General features: G+C 43.6%; 2 protein-coding genes across 3 annotated transcripts; one reads left to right on the top strand and one right to left on the bottom strand.

Moving 5' to 3' along the window:
• LOC147148467 (seipin-like) lies at positions 1-2,620 on the bottom strand. Of its 2 annotated transcripts, XM_086028427.1 has the most exons (2): positions 1,801-2,620; positions 1-1,698 (listed from the first exon to the last, which is right to left on the bottom strand). In XM_086028427.1, the coding sequence occupies exons 1-2, from the start codon at positions 2,083-2,085 to the stop codon at positions 853-855; spliced, it is 1,131 nt and encodes a 376-aa protein (XP_085884553.1). In that variant the 5' UTR covers positions 2,086-2,620; the 3' UTR covers positions 1-852. The 2 variants fall into 2 exon arrangements, with proteins under 2 accessions (XP_085884553.1, XP_085884552.1); XM_086028426.1 differs by having other exon boundaries at positions 1-2,566.
• On the top strand, positions 2,358-14,388 carry fnbp4 (formin binding protein 4). The gene is made up of 17 exons (XM_086028424.1): positions 2,358-2,575; positions 2,914-2,991; positions 3,738-3,865; positions 4,005-4,170; positions 5,866-6,013; positions 7,622-7,721; positions 7,796-8,140; positions 8,226-8,415; positions 8,494-8,606; positions 8,688-8,792; positions 9,047-9,180; positions 10,139-10,299; positions 10,425-10,720; positions 11,170-11,284; positions 11,356-11,549; positions 13,643-13,794; positions 13,922-14,388. Exons 1-17 carry the CDS (start codon positions 2,452-2,454, stop codon positions 14,007-14,009), a joined length of 2,637 nt encoding a protein of 878 aa, XP_085884550.1. The 5' UTR covers positions 2,358-2,451; the 3' UTR covers positions 14,010-14,388.
• Positions 14,389-14,867: the final 479 nt, after the last annotated feature.

The raw sequence follows: 14,867 nt of genomic DNA, 5'->3' as shown, positions 1-14,867 counted from the left end.
TGTTTACATTTTTATTCAGTGACAGTGCAGAAGAAACATCTTCTCATGCAGCTTACAAGAACAGGATAGACAAAGGTCTGTCATCAATATCTTTGGTACCATTACTCAAATCTGACCTAGAATACATAGCGAGTGACCCTATAACCTTCAATAACAACCATGAGCTGAGAAACACATTAGTTCAAAACATCTTAATGCTGAATACAGATGTGTTATATAGCAAAAGACACCAAGTAACATACATAACTTAAAACATCCATCTAAAACATACTTTTTTTTCCTGTGAAACAATAAATACCGTTTTCAACCATTACGTTGTATGCGCATTGTAAATCTGACGAGCAATGATGGGAAGAAGCCCAGTTTTGTAATGAACTGGATTCTTTGACAAAACGTGCCAGTGGTTAAATGAGCCATTGCGCTCAGACAAGACTTCTCTTTGTGCAATATGAGAAGAATGATTCATGCAACAGATTCATGAAGGCCCTCAGAAACTATTAAAAACAAATATACTATTTTTCTATGGTAATTGCTTGTAGAGAGCTTTGTGGAAAAAGTAACATGTCTTGGAAACGTTCCACATTTGTAATTTGACTTTTTCTCAAGTGTGCGTGTTAGCTTTAGTAAAAAAAAAAAATATATATGTAACATTTTAATAGTTGTTGTAGACAGAAAACAGATTATAGGAGTAAAGTTTTTTTGTTGTTGTTAAAACAATAAGCGTAGTCCACATACCTCTAATAGCCTGTGTTTTCTTGTGTTAAGCTATGCAACTACATCAAATGGAATGATATTTGACTACTGTATTCGGTCTGAACTCTAAGTACTCTTAACTTCAAGATGGCCATTAGTCTAAAGGCTTTTTGATGGACCAGATCTCTGTCGGAGTGTTGTCTCACTCTGGTCTATCGCCTCAGGCAGTACAGAGTCAGGAGACACATCTTTTTCGGAATTGGAAACATCAGGTTCAGTGGCATTTACTTCCACAAAAGATGTTTTTGATGACTGCACCACCACCGTGTCATCAGCTTGGTCATTAGATTCATCATTCAAAGATCCAATCACTCTTGGGGAATCTAGCTCCTTCTGGGAATTTTCCTTCTCCATGCGCTTCTTCACCTCCTCTCTTCTCTGCTGCATGCGCGTGCTGTCCCCCATCATGACTTTGATGCGTACCTGATCAGGGGGCCAGAGCCCACCCCATATGAATTGCAGGTAGCTGAAAAGCACAATCACGCCAAGAAAGGCGAAGTTGGTGGCCACACCGATCACCGCAGATGTCAGGGGGAAGTTGTACAGGACATAGCGAACACCGGTGAAATATGCATGGATGCGGAGCTGGGATGAGTAGATCTGCACACGTTTGGATTGGATCTCGATGACTGTACCGACAGTTGGTTGATAACTGTTGGTTTTGTACGCAGAGAAGAGCTCGACTTCTATGAGCTGCTTCTGTTCAGCCATCCCAATCAAGAGTAGAGGAGAAAAGAAGAAAGTGCTGAGGGTCTGCAAAAGGGTGGAGCGGTAATGCAACATTGTTGAACGTCGAACAGACGACACCATCTTCCCACCTTTGGTGTAGCATGACATCTTGACCATAAACATGCCCAGATGTTCATTCGCAGGAGACTCTGGCAGCTCCAACTCCAAAGATATTCGATAAGGTTGGCCGTAAGCCATCACCTGGTCCCTGTCATTCTTCAAGAGGGAGACGTTGGCCGTTGGAAATGAGCATAGTTCTGATTCTGACGCATCACAATCAGAGCTGTAGTAGAAGTGCACGGGGGCAGAGAAACTCACGGTGGGCATGTAGGAATAATAGAAACTACCGTACAGGAAAATGGACACCCAGAGCAGCAGACCCAGAACACAAAAAAGCACAGCAGCTTGGAATAAAGTCCTCCGAGCCTTCAGAAGAGTCACGGCTGCCACATCGTGCAGCCAGTGCAGAACCGGTCCCATCGCACCCCCCATCGTGCTTGATCCGGTCCCCGTAGCGCTTCCCCTGGTTCTGAATCGGGCAGCGCCTCCTCTCTGTGGCTCTCCTGGCCGCTGCGCCGATGGTGGCTCTTTATATTCATACATTAATGGGCGGCTCCACTGCGACAACCGTGAAATCGACCATTTTCACTTCAATTTGTCAAGACAGTTCTTGCATTCGTTAAGGACACCTAATTCCAATGTGCGCAGCAAGATCTGTAATCTCACAAAAAGCAAGCGATAATTGGATTCCAATGATTAAGACGCAACATTCCGCCGCCGAACTCCGTAATCTTATTTTACCAGCTAGCGTGTAGCTTTGACGCAGGTACACTACGGATACATCAGTTTGGTACACCAACAAGCCACCCAAGACCCGGAAGTGTTTGGAATGTCACTTCCTTTCTTTGTGCTACAAACTGCAAATAGACGACTTCGAAAAACGGAGACTGGCACGCCAAATAATCGGCGATGAAGAGAAAGACTCGCTCTTCGGGAGGAGCGGTTGGTCGGCGAACAATTCTACAACTCTCCCCTTCCGGGCTTCGTGGTGGCAATGCCGGGGAGAGGGATGAAGGGCTCTCGGGATCCGATGGTATTTCTTAACGTGCTGGCTAGTTCCTAGCGGCGGGCTTGCTAAATGCTACGTGTTCCGAGACTCAGATGGATACATTTGAAACATATATTGCGTGTATGTTGTGTTATATATTTGATGTTTGGTTTTAAGTTCCAGACACAACCTAAATTGCCGTTACATGGAGTGAAAATATAACGGCTAAACTTCGAGTTAGAAAAAAATCGCTTGTGTAGCGTAACCAACTAGCTGTTAGCTTCAATCGGCCACGAGTTCATTTACTGTATTATGTCTTTGATGATTGTCGTTTTTTTTGTATTTTTTTACCCCCTGACTCTTTTTTTTTTTTTTTTTTGTAGCAGAAGAGCAGGAAGGAGAAGGACAGCGATTCGTGAGAGAGAGACTTAACATGAAGCCTCCCGCAGTGAAAGCCACCGGTACGTTTTTTTTGTTATCTGTAGACCGGGGTTCACCAACTTTTTTGATAGTGAGAACTACTTCTTGGCTACATGCCAATGAAAAGGGCTCCCAGTTTGACACACTATATTTTAGTTCTGTTCAAATTACTTTCAATTATGTTTATGTAACGCAATCGCCGCCATTTACATATTTATTTGCAGAGCTGGACAGTCCGTCCCTGGGCTGGACCGGTCCGGGCCGGACGCCCATTTTTGGTTGCGGAGGGGTGGGGGGTGACAAATTTAAAAAATATGGTTGGACTAAGCATGGCCGGAAGTGGATTTTAGTCCAGTCCACTAATCGACGGGTGCGCACAACCGCGTTTCTACCACTAGAGCTGGGAGCGCCGTTGCGTCTTTTTACCTTTAAAGCCGGGAGATCTGATATGTCTGTCTTTTTTTAATCCAATTCTCTGTCTCTTTAATGCATCAGAATATACACGTGACGGTGTCGCAAGACCGCGGAGGATGTCGCAGAGTTTTTTCGAGCCCTAGGCTAATGGCGGACACCGTCGATCGCCGGGAGCTCTGAAATAAATAACATTCAAATAAAGCGATACATGAAACAAAAACGTCTGTAACAAATACCAACATTCTCACCCAGCGTGTCTTAAAGGAAGTCGTGCACATACTCGTTTCTCCACGAGAGCCCTTAGGAATAAGGAATGGATAGACTCCCCAAGCAAAGTAATTTGACCGAGCATTTTGTCTGTGTCCTCCTATAGAGGGGCTGTCGTTGCTTGGAGCTTATGAAGATAGTGACGAAGAGGATGCTGCAGTCTCCCGATCAACTGCAACTTCTCAGCACAATCACTCTGCTGATATTGACAGTACATTAGCAAATTTCATGGCTGTAAGTATAACTATTTGTAGTTGGGTTAGGCTATTCTGCAGTGTGAACCTAATCATAGTTTCACTTTTTAATCAAATAAGAACAGTTGTGGTAGTAGCAGTGTTGTTAAGAAATAATACTTTATAATATTGCTCAACAGGAAATTGATGCTATCACCACTCAGCCAAGTTCAGACGATGCAGCAGGTCAACCTTCCATCCCTGCTGGTACCGCACCCAAACCAGATGCTAATGCCCGGCAACCAGGTGCCAGTGAGGGACAAAGTGAACAGTTGGAGTTCAATACTCAGTACTCATTAGCTGGAGGTAATTATGTATGTGCTACTGTGCTGTAAAATTAACAGATTACCGTATTTTCTGGACTATAAAATGCACCTATATATAAACCGCACCTACTCTATTTAAAAATAAATAAATAAAACCCAATGGGAAAAAGGATATATAAGCCGCACCTTCATCTAAGCCGCACATATCTTTATATAAGCCGCATTTATGTTGAAAAAATGTACTGAATTTACAGAACGATTTGTAAATTAACTGTAAATGTACCTGAACAGATTCTTTCCTAACAGTGCCTTTTAACACGGTAGCAACTTTGCTAATTAAAACGGAACAGAACCAAGAGAAAATAAACAGTACTTATCTTCATTTCACCGCCTGCTGCCACTCCAGTTTGTCAGTTAAAGTCCATCTTTTATTGCTCTTCTTTCCATATCACCTAATGCGTAACCTAGTGCATAGCGCCCTCGCCTGTTGAACTCCTCCAACTGCAGTCACATCCTGTTAATGGCAATTGTATTTTCTTGTATTGTAATTCCGGTTAGAGCGCCCTAGCGGCGAAAGAAACATCCACAGAATAGCTGCGCCTTTATATAAGCCGCATAGTTCAAAACCTAAGGGAAAAAGTAGCATCTTATTGTCCACAAAATATGGTAGACTAAGTGGAAATAAGATGAAAGTGGTACATTCTGAATAACTACAACCTGGAATTATAGTACTACATCCAAGTCATATCTCTGAGGTTGGGGGTTTGAATCCGGTTTACGGCCTTCCCGTTTGGTGTTTGCATGTGTGGGCCGATACCGCTTGATACCACCAGAGGTGGGCATCGCCTATTTCCCGTCTGCATATTTAATCGACCCATGTGGTCCCAGTCGGCCCGAGTCAGCCAAACGATGTCGAGAACGGACGTAAGCTGTACCACGTCACACGCAGGTGCCGCACTCCTGACACGCGGCCGAGTAACTAAAAAATAAAACCGTGTTGTCTACCTTGCGGGCCCGCAGACGCAATGACATGTACCCCATATTGTTTTTATTTCACCAATCACCAAGCTATGCCTATGTGTCTGTTGTTTTTGTTTGATATTTTTTCTTTGTTTGGCGGCGTGTGTGCTCGTGCAGCGCCTGCTCATGACGTGAAGATTACAGTCTCGACCCCGATTGGCTGTCGGCGATGAGGGATGGACCGGGACCACGTGGTCGATTAAATATGCAGGACGGAACGTGGTGGCGGTTCGGCGATGCCCAGCTTTGGATACCACTATGCTTGATTCCCAAACTTTAGACATTATTACGGTTGATACTTCAACTATATGAGGCACTGTATTTGCAGTATCGTATCACAAAGGAAACCTGTAATTGTATTGATTAGCAGACTCACACCAGGATCACACAAGCAGCAGAGCGGCTTTCCATGCAGCAATGAAAGTTATTACAACAGTTACATATTGACAGGTAGCACCAAAATCTTTTAGTAGCGGCCCAAATTCATTTGTGGCGTGTTAATGTGTATGTGGGAAACACTGCTGCTGGTATGTTGTATTTCACGCAGCCAATTGGTGACATCGTTGATCGGTACGTGAATGAATCACATTACTGCTGATGAAAAGATTTGCACAAAATGCCAAATATCGACCGATCCAGCCGTTCAGATCTGTATGAAGTTTAATTCGCATGATGCCCATCCTTCACATCACTTTGACTATCTGTTTCCTTCCAGTGGATGTGGAAATGGGGGATTGGCAGGAGGTCTGGGATGATAACTCCGGCTGCTATTATTACTGGAACACTCAGAACAATGAGGTCTCCTGGGAGCTGCCTCACTATCTAGCTAATCAAGTGCAAAGACTGGCTCACCATGCCAACAGGTGAGTGTAGTGTAGACTCCATCTACAATATATGTCTGAGGCGCCCTTTTACACTCTTCACATCGGCATGGGCCGATATTAAGATTCTGACAGTATGATCAACATGAGTAAAAATATTGCAGTATCACAAAATTATAGCTCTCTAAATGTCCTTTTTTAAAAATATTTGGGTAAATAAAATTAGCTTTTCCCCCCATTGAACACTATTTTAGAAAAAATTAAGTGCTTCATTAAGAGATTTGTACCACGTTAAGTTTAAATGAATGTTAACATTCTTTTTTTCTTATAATACTTATTAGTAAGTTGCAGTGTTCCATCACTGGTGAGCTATTTTTAGAACAGACACGTGGGGCTAACTTGTACCTGCTGGCACAATGATTTTCTTTGTTATGTTTTGGACAATGTACAATAATCAATAGAGCAAAAAGGCAACAATTAAATATGTTGGCGTTTTCAGGGTCTACATTAGGGTTGATCCGATCCGATCACATGATCGGATATCGACCTCGATCACGTGGTTGTATACTCGACTCAGACTCGTAATTACTTCCTGGTCAGAAATCGGATATATTGCATATATATTTTGTTCAAGAATTTCTCCGCTTTTTTGTATTTGTAGGCAACAAACGTTAGGGAAAAAATGAATAAATTACATGTTACAAAATGTACGTCAAGGTAACCGTAACCTTACACCAGATGTGTGTATGACATCACTCAGTTGAACAAGCATCTTGAAAGGAAGGTGCGTGATCATGTTGGCAGTCTGGGAACACTTTTCGGTCGATGACAACAACAACGCAGTTGCTTATCTGCTTCATTTGTAAATGTGGCATTTGAAGTGGTGGGAGGGTTAGGTCTGCATTCAACACAACCAACCTCATCCGCCATCTGAAAAATACACATCCCGCAGCACATGCCGAGTTTCCACGGGCTCAGCCGGTGAAGAACCAGCCGACAGTTGAGGAGTCTTTCAATAAGAGAGAAAAGATGCCTCAAGACAGCGAAAAAGCTCATAAAATTACCTCAGTGATACCCGAGTGCATTGCGATAAACAACCACCCGTTTTCGTTTGTCGAACAACTTGGAATGCGTCACTATACAGAGTATCTGGAGCCCCGGTATCAAATACCCTCACGCTGCTACATCACCGAGAAAGGCATTCTCGAGGTGCACGATTGACTGACATTGCGTGTCCTGATGGCTAACGTGCCTAGCATCTCCTTTACAACCGAATCTGGAGTTCCTCCCTTGCCCCGCTGTCGCTTCTTAGCCCAGTGGCACTTTTTGTTTACATTTCATATTTTAAGTCAAGCTATTCATACTGTCTAGTACTGAACTGTTTATTGCACATTTTAGTTTAAAGTTGCTCGTGGCTCGTTTATAGTCAACTCTGCTAGCAGCCAATCATATAGTGTCCAGCTTAGAAATCCCCTCAAACAAGAAAAGGAGCTCATTATGGTGACAGTTACGATAGTTTTAATGTTGATTTTAAAAAATATATATACTTTTTAAAACCACGGTAAACCATCAAACCGGTAATCGGCCCATGCCTATTCTTCAGTCATTAATGCATTCAGACATTGAAATAACATGATTTAAACTTTGTAGTTTTAGTGCCAATGGCAATGGGACATCAAGTGCAGGCCATTACCCTGGTGAAACCACAGCTGCTGCAGCTCCAACATCATCTAAAGAAACTAAAGTCAAGGCAAGTTTAAGTCCACATGATTCCATTGAGTAACTTGTGAATGTTGTTTGACATCATTGGGTTTTATGTCATAGGAGGTCATGGAGAGTGTGGTGGGCCTCACCAGCAAAGAGGAGGAGCGCTGTGGAGTGGCTGCATCTCTGCTTGGTCCCTTGATCCCTACCGACGTGAAAGATGCTGAGGATAAATGGCGGAAAAGACTCCTTAAAGGTTTGGATGAAAATGAGACCAGTGTGGACTCTGATGGAGAGGTTGTTCGCCCTGTGGGATCCCCCTCCACCCCTTCGCGTGACTCAGACGCTACCCAAACTGTGGAAAAAGACCCTGACGCAAAGAAGCTGTCAGAGGAGAACTCGGACACTGAAGGCGGACCAGAAGAAGACACAATGGAGTTGGAACTGGCTTTGGAGAGGAAAAAGGTTGGTGGTGGTTTTGTTTAACGTGTGCAGCCATTGCAGCCATTGCAGACATTGTCACAGTCTAAACTGGACCACTGATTATTAGGCCGAGCTCCAGGCTCTTGAGGATGGCGATGGAAGCTTGGGAGGCTCTAGTCCTTGTTCTGAGACGAGCCAAGATGCTTCTGGATCTCGTGGCACGCTCAAGAAAAAGCGATGGAAATCTGTCTTCCCCGGTGCTCCCAGTCCTGATTCCAACAGTCGGAATTCAGAGCCCCAGGAGAACACGCAGACAGGTGAGTTACTCATGCCCGGCAGGAGCAAATAGGTGTGTGAAATGCCTGTCAAATGAAATTGTCTGTCATTTCCAATAGCATATCCAAAAGTCCCGGAGAGTATTGTAGCAGAAGAAGACGGGGAAACGGATAACACTGAGCAGAAACCAGAAGCTCCACCAAAAGAAGAAGTAGAAACACCTGAGCTCAGGGTAAGATGGTGCTATAATAGTACTGTAATCTAACAGGTGGAATGTGCTTAGCCACGCTTGTTAACGTTGAATGACTTTTAGTTTCAGATTGGAGAACTGGCTAACACCTTAACGAGCAAGATGGAGTTCCTGGGCATACACAAGAAGGCCATCTCCAATTTTCAGTTGCTTCTGCTGCAAACTGAGGTAACAAAACCATGATTCTGTACTTGGGCATAATTGTCCCAATTTCCACTAGGAGCTATGTCATTGCATAAAATATTCATTGCATAATTATTTAATGTCCTTTTGCACAGAGCCATTTGCATGTACGTTTAATATTTAAAACTCTCATTATAATCAATCACAACTTGTCATTGCTGAATTAATTGCTTGTCGTTATGTTCCTAAATTTGCCCTTCAGCTTCCGGTTAATCCCATTCTTATCCCCGTTTTCTCAGACACGGATAGCTGACTGGAGGGAGGGTGCTCTGAACGGGGTCTATCTTCGCCGCAAGCTACAGGAAGCCGCCGAACACATAAAACATTATGAACTTAACGCCACCCCTAAAGGCTGGTCCTGCCACTGGGACAGGTACGCACTGCTTACCTTTCACATCTCTACACCCCTTCGCCTCCCCCCCAAAAAAGTGCAGTGTGACTACGCGCGCCTCAGTCCTGTGGTTGCAGACTTTGTATCATGACATCATGACAATCTTAACACAGTACGTGCGGATTGGTGCACAACCCAGAACCAGACTCTGCAGGTTTCAGTGACACAATGCTAGCATTGTGCCTTTCTTGTACTGATAAGGGAGCATCAACTCAGGGCCAGCCTGCTGCTGCTGCTATAATTATTCCTGCCACAGAAAGGAATCCATGTCTTGAGAGACTCCAAAGCTCTCTGTTGTGAGGGCCGTTGTAAGACTGAATTTCAGTCAGTGGAGAATTGTGGGTGGGGAGATAGTCGGGTTGGTTGCCTGGGAGAGCTTTGAACTTTTCAGGACTACAGCCCCCAGAATGCAATGCAGACAAAGTGATGCCCTGGAAGCCTCGAGTGTCGCACATCCAATTAAAGGTGAAGATGGAGCAATGACGGGAATCCAGCAGGTCAGACCAACTCTATTTCATGTCTTTCTGTTTATTATTTTTCATGACTGAGACAAATCATTGTGTGTTGGTAAATGATGTTTCGTAGTGATTTCTTGTTGTTGATGATGGTGCCTCCTTCCTGGCATCTTCCTGTGTCGTGAGGGGAATGGTTGTCTTAAACGCAACGTTTATGACAACCATGATGTTGGCTGCTCAATACTACGTTTGGGATCCTGAGATGATTTGTTTTGCTTGAACTGTTTTTAAGAGCAAGGTGGGTTACCTATCCACATTCTTAGTCAATCTTCAATTGGACTCCCATTTAGGATGGTGAAAGCTACCATCCGTACCCACAATGTCTACTCTACTCCCTTGCACTCCCAGGTCATCGCACAGGTCAGCTCGTTGCAAAGCCACTCGTTAAGACAGTTGCCCTCTATCTCTGTTGTCCCACTCTTTAGAGAGCACAGGCGATATTTTTATGTCAACGACCTGACGAATGCATCACAGTGGGAGTTCCCGACAGAAGAGGCAAAGGGGGATGACCTCAAAGGAAACCAGGCTAGTCCGACCTCCAGTCAAGGCGATGGCAAAACATCTGCATCCAACGGTGGGACTTCAGGTCAGAACAAGGATGTGGCTGCTTGTTTGAGGGTTCAAATAGAACGATAAACTGTTTCTTTAGGTATTTCCTCTTTGAATGTTATCGCTCATCTTTCTTTTTTTTTTTTTTTTTTTTAAATATAGGACCATCTATTTGTGCCCCTGCTGCACCACCAGCAGTGCCTCAGTCCAGCATATCATCATTGTGGTCCCCATCTCAGCCCCCACTTCCGGACAGCCCACCTCCACCACCTGATCGCCCACCACTTCCACCTCTCCCCCCAGGCTCGCCCCCTCCACCTCCTCCGCCCCCAGACAGTGATAGTGAGATCATGGAGGTTGAAATGGAGATGGACGATGACAATGACTTCGAACCGCCAGCTCCTGGAACCGAAGATGATGGCAGTGGGTGGCCCTCTTCAGGACTTGCTGGTGTTAAGGTGTGCCCTTGTCCGAACCGAAACTCTGCAAACTTTGCAAACAACTGGTTTGCGCTTTCTCCTCCGAGGAAAAGCCAAACCAAATCGACACTGTGGATGTGGAGTTTCTTTTCGGCACTAACTCTGCTTCGTGGTGACTTTTCGCTATAGCCCCCCGCTGTATACAAACAAACAGGGAGGCGGGGAGTGTCACGTACGGTGCACTGTGCGTGCTGTGATTGGTTGGTCGGGTATACGCGTCAGCGGCTTTGCGCCGCCATCGAGCTAAACTGTATAGAATGTGCCATGTAGACGATCAAACAATCTTCCGGCTTTATGAAATCGTGAACACATTGAATCGCTTAACGATCTAATATCGTTATATCGCCCACCCCTATGCCCTGGTGATAATTGCCCTGTTTAGCTTTCAATTTCTAAGATGTATACTTGGCTTACCTATGTTGGTGCAGGTATTGGACCCTTCAGCTCCACTGGGTAAGGGTCAGAAACGCAAAGCTGGTCAGCTGAATAAAGCCATCATTGGAAGCAGTCCCATCCTGTACACACAGCATGTTGCTACTGCAGGTAAACTTCAGCATTTCATAGTCACATTACAAATCCCATCAACAACATAACATTGGTTTGCCTCTGTGTAGCGCCTATCATGACAGCACCAGTCTACTGGGGTGTGCCAGCCGCTACTGCACCTCTAGTCCCCTGTGAACCTCCTCTTCCACCTGTATCTACTCTGCCCCCACAACCCCCGCTGCCACCTCCCCAGCCACCCTGCGAGTCCCCAGCACCTAAAGTGGCACTTGTGGAAAAGATCAAGAAAACTAAGAAGGATAAGGTTTGTAATAAATTCAGATTGTTCGTTGTATTACTCTTTATTACATCAAAACGATTGCCTACATTGCGCGTTGTCCTGAGAATTTAGTAGGTTTGTATCGGACTATTAAGTGCCAGCCATTTTTGAGGATTTTGTCCCATAGTTGAAGGCCAACAGAATATTGTGTTTTATGGGCTACATAGACTTGGGACCAACCAAAAGAAAGATAAGACTCTTCTTTCATCAGAAAAAAAGTTTATTTCTAGCATTTGTCATTTTGTATAAATATTGCACAGCGGAACATAAAGAAAGTCCATCCATCCATCCATTATCTGTACCGCTTCTCCTCACAAGGGTCGCGGGGCGTGCTGGAGCCTATCCCAGCTGTCTTTGGGCAGTAGGCGGGGGACACCCTGAATAGGTTGCCAGCCAATCGCAGGGCACACAGAGACAAACATCCGCACTCACAATCACACCTAGGGGCAATTTAGAGTATCCAATCAACTTACCATGCATGTTTTTGGAATGTGGGAGGAAACCGGAGTGCCCGGAGAAAACCCACGCAGGCACGGGGAGAACATGCAAACTCCACACAGGGAGGCCGGAGCCGGGATCGAACCCACGACCTCTGAACTGTGAGGCGGACGTGCTAACCAGTCGACCACCGTGCCGCCCATAAAGAAAGTTTCACTGAAAATCCTGTTTGGAAGAAAAAAACAGAAATCGAGGGTTTTGTGAAATGACTTAGTTCAAGTAAAACTTCAACTTTGACACGAATATTTTTTGCTTTTTTGACACGTTCAAGTTATCTATTTACAATTTGCAAAAAATGTATCAACATTTAGGGTTTTTCCTGGCTCAGATTGAGGCAGAGGTTGACCATCTTAACCATGCGCCATGACGTGCATGTATTCTGTAAATTCAATTTACTCGCTTTCTTTTACAGGGAATGTACTTTAAGTCAAGAGTTCCAATAAGAATGACTATTTTCACATTAAAGCATTCATTTATTAACACTAGAGCCACAATTTTTAAAGTGTTACTGCAAAGAGCCAAATTCTTTGCACATAAAATAGACCATCATATGAGCTCACAAGATATGCTAGCTTTGCTGTGTATTTGTGCTGGTGTTTTGTTGTTGTGGTAGGCCACACTACTCAGCGTTTTTTTTTTTTTTTCACCTCGATCTCATTTGTGTCGATGTGCATATGCGTGAGACGCATGTAGCTGGTACCTCGCTTGCTGAATGTCATTTGTTCAATCGCCATGTTCGGACAAGCCCTTTATTATATGCGCAATACAGTGTCAGCGTGAATAAGTTATTTTAAGCAACCATAGTTAGCGATAGCACATTATTTCAGGCCAATGCGTTTATGCCTCTAAGCAATGCTCCAAGGGTATGAATAATTTTGGGCTTGGCCTTAGGCCTATCCCAATTGCAAATAGACTTAGACAGGCTTGCGTGTGTGTGTTGGGGGGACAGTTATTGTAGTGTGTGCGATAACTGTCCCACAGTAATGTTCTTGACAGAATTCTGAAAATATGAAAATCTTCTCTGGAAGTGAATTTCTAGGAGCTCTGAAGCTGTAATACTTGCACCACAAAGTAGCAAAGGAACACTGTATACAGAAACTACAGGATGCTAACTTGCAATTAGCATTATTAGCTGAATCTTTTTTGACCACACATTTTGCACTGTCTGGCCAACATGCGTGTGATTTTAGAAGAGGATAATTTCATTTCTAGCATTTTCAGATTTCAAATGGCTAATTGTATTTTGATTTTTGATTTTGACTTGGCTACATGTAACTCAACGATTTGTTTGCACGCATGCGGTTTATGCCCAAAAGCCAGGCAGCTCTCAAGTGGTTTAGTAGCAGCTGCATTTGAGTCATTAGGTACCTTTTCTGAAAGCTGTTACACATGGAGTAGTCCAGAGCATCGGCTGCAGGTGGTGCCATTCACCCACAACCTCTGCTTAATACTTGACATCTCTGCAATAAAATGTTGATGTACTCAGCCTTTCCATGTTCTTAGTGCAGCGATGAGGGATGGCTACTATACTACAATGCAGTTCTCACATGACATCCCCTGTTGTCCCTTTATATTTGTAGAAGGGCAAGACCAAAATGCCATCCCTTGTGAAGAAGTGGCAAAGTATCCAGAAAGAGCTGGAGGAGGAGGAGAAAAGCAGCTCCAGTGACGAGGACAGAGACCAGCTCAACAAGAAGAATATAGAAGACTGGAAACAGCAGCAGTTCATGACGTGCGTTACAATCCTTTCCTGTTATTGTTAACATCTTTATTTCATGAATGCTACTGGTATCATTTTTCTCATTTAAGTAATCCTCCAGTTTTGTCTTCTCCGCCCCCCCTTTTTTTTGGACTTCCAGAGGAAAGGCTGCAAAGAATGCCAATTTTGAGGCACTTCCAGAAAATTGGAGGGATCGGCTGAAGAAAAGAAAGATGAACAGCACGTAACTTCAGACTTGAACAACTTCAATAACAAAAAAATATATATACTGTTTACTGTATATATTGTCACGTTATTGTTTCTTCCAAGCTTCATTTTGTTAACTTGTTTGTGAATATTTTTTGTATTCACAACGGACACCAATATAAACTGAAGGGTTTGGATGTCCTTTCCTCATTTTTCTAGGTACAAGTGTAAATGTGCCATGTCTTCAGTTTATTATAAACTTGTATAGAATTTATTCAGGTGGCCACAACAATCTATGTGTGGGATTCATCTGTTTTAATTAGCATTTTTACACCAGTGTACATAACGTGTATATTAGGACAAGCTGTGTTGGTGGTCTCTGAATGTACATTTTTGTAAATTAAACAGTTTTCCAATGTTTTTTGTGTGTGTGTTAGTTTTTACCTGTTTCTGCAACATAGTATCAATTTGCCAAAAATTAATACTGCCCTGGCAACGTCTCTTTTATGGAGGTATTTTCTTTTCCAGAGACACTCTCAAAATTGTGTTGCAGTAATCATTAATAGAGACTGTATAAAATTGTCCAAATCCTGAGTTTTAGTTAGATCACCCATATCGATTTATGCTTAATACTTCTAGTAAATACTTGCAGATTACTGTATCTTTCTATGAAAGCAAACTGTGTTCAATCAAAATACGTAATAAAATAGAAATAGATTAATCGTTGGTTATTAAGTTAGTTGCAACCCTAGTGTTGATCAGGTGTCACGAACATGGCACCTGTGTGTACAAGGTAGCCCCATGAGGACCGGATGAATCCCTGCTGTCTAGGAAAAAACAAAAAACTAACCAGTTATGGACGTTTAGAATTGCTAGGTAACTGATGGCCAATATCTGTA

This window comes from Filicampus tigris, chromosome 4, assembly GCF_054856515.1.
Source record: "Filicampus tigris isolate MCC_2025a chromosome 4, RoL_Ftig_1.0, whole genome shotgun sequence".
Taxonomy (NCBI): domain Eukaryota; kingdom Metazoa; phylum Chordata; class Actinopteri; order Syngnathiformes; family Syngnathidae; genus Filicampus; species Filicampus tigris.
This window is presented reverse-complemented; position numbering and strand designations above follow the sequence as displayed.

What these genes read in the sequence shown, in the direction of transcription:
- LOC147148467 (XM_086028426.1), bottom strand. Translation starts at nt 2,085, where the DNA reads ATGTATGAATATAAAGAGCCACCATCGGCGCAGCGGCCAGGAGAGCCA.
- fnbp4 (XM_086028424.1), top strand. Translation starts at nt 2,452, where the DNA reads ATGAAGAGAAAGACTCGCTCTTCGGGAGGAGCGGTTGGTCGGCGAACA. An exon ending in TGCTTCTGCTGCAAACTGAG is followed by an intron (nt 8,793 to 9,046) that starts GTAACAAAACCA and finishes CCGTTTTCTCAG; the next exon opens with ACACGGATAGCTGACTGGAG. An exon ending in CAGGACTTGCTGGTGTTAAG is followed by an intron (nt 10,721 to 11,169) that starts GTGTGCCCTTGT and finishes ATGTTGGTGCAG; the next exon opens with GTATTGGACCCTTCAGCTCC.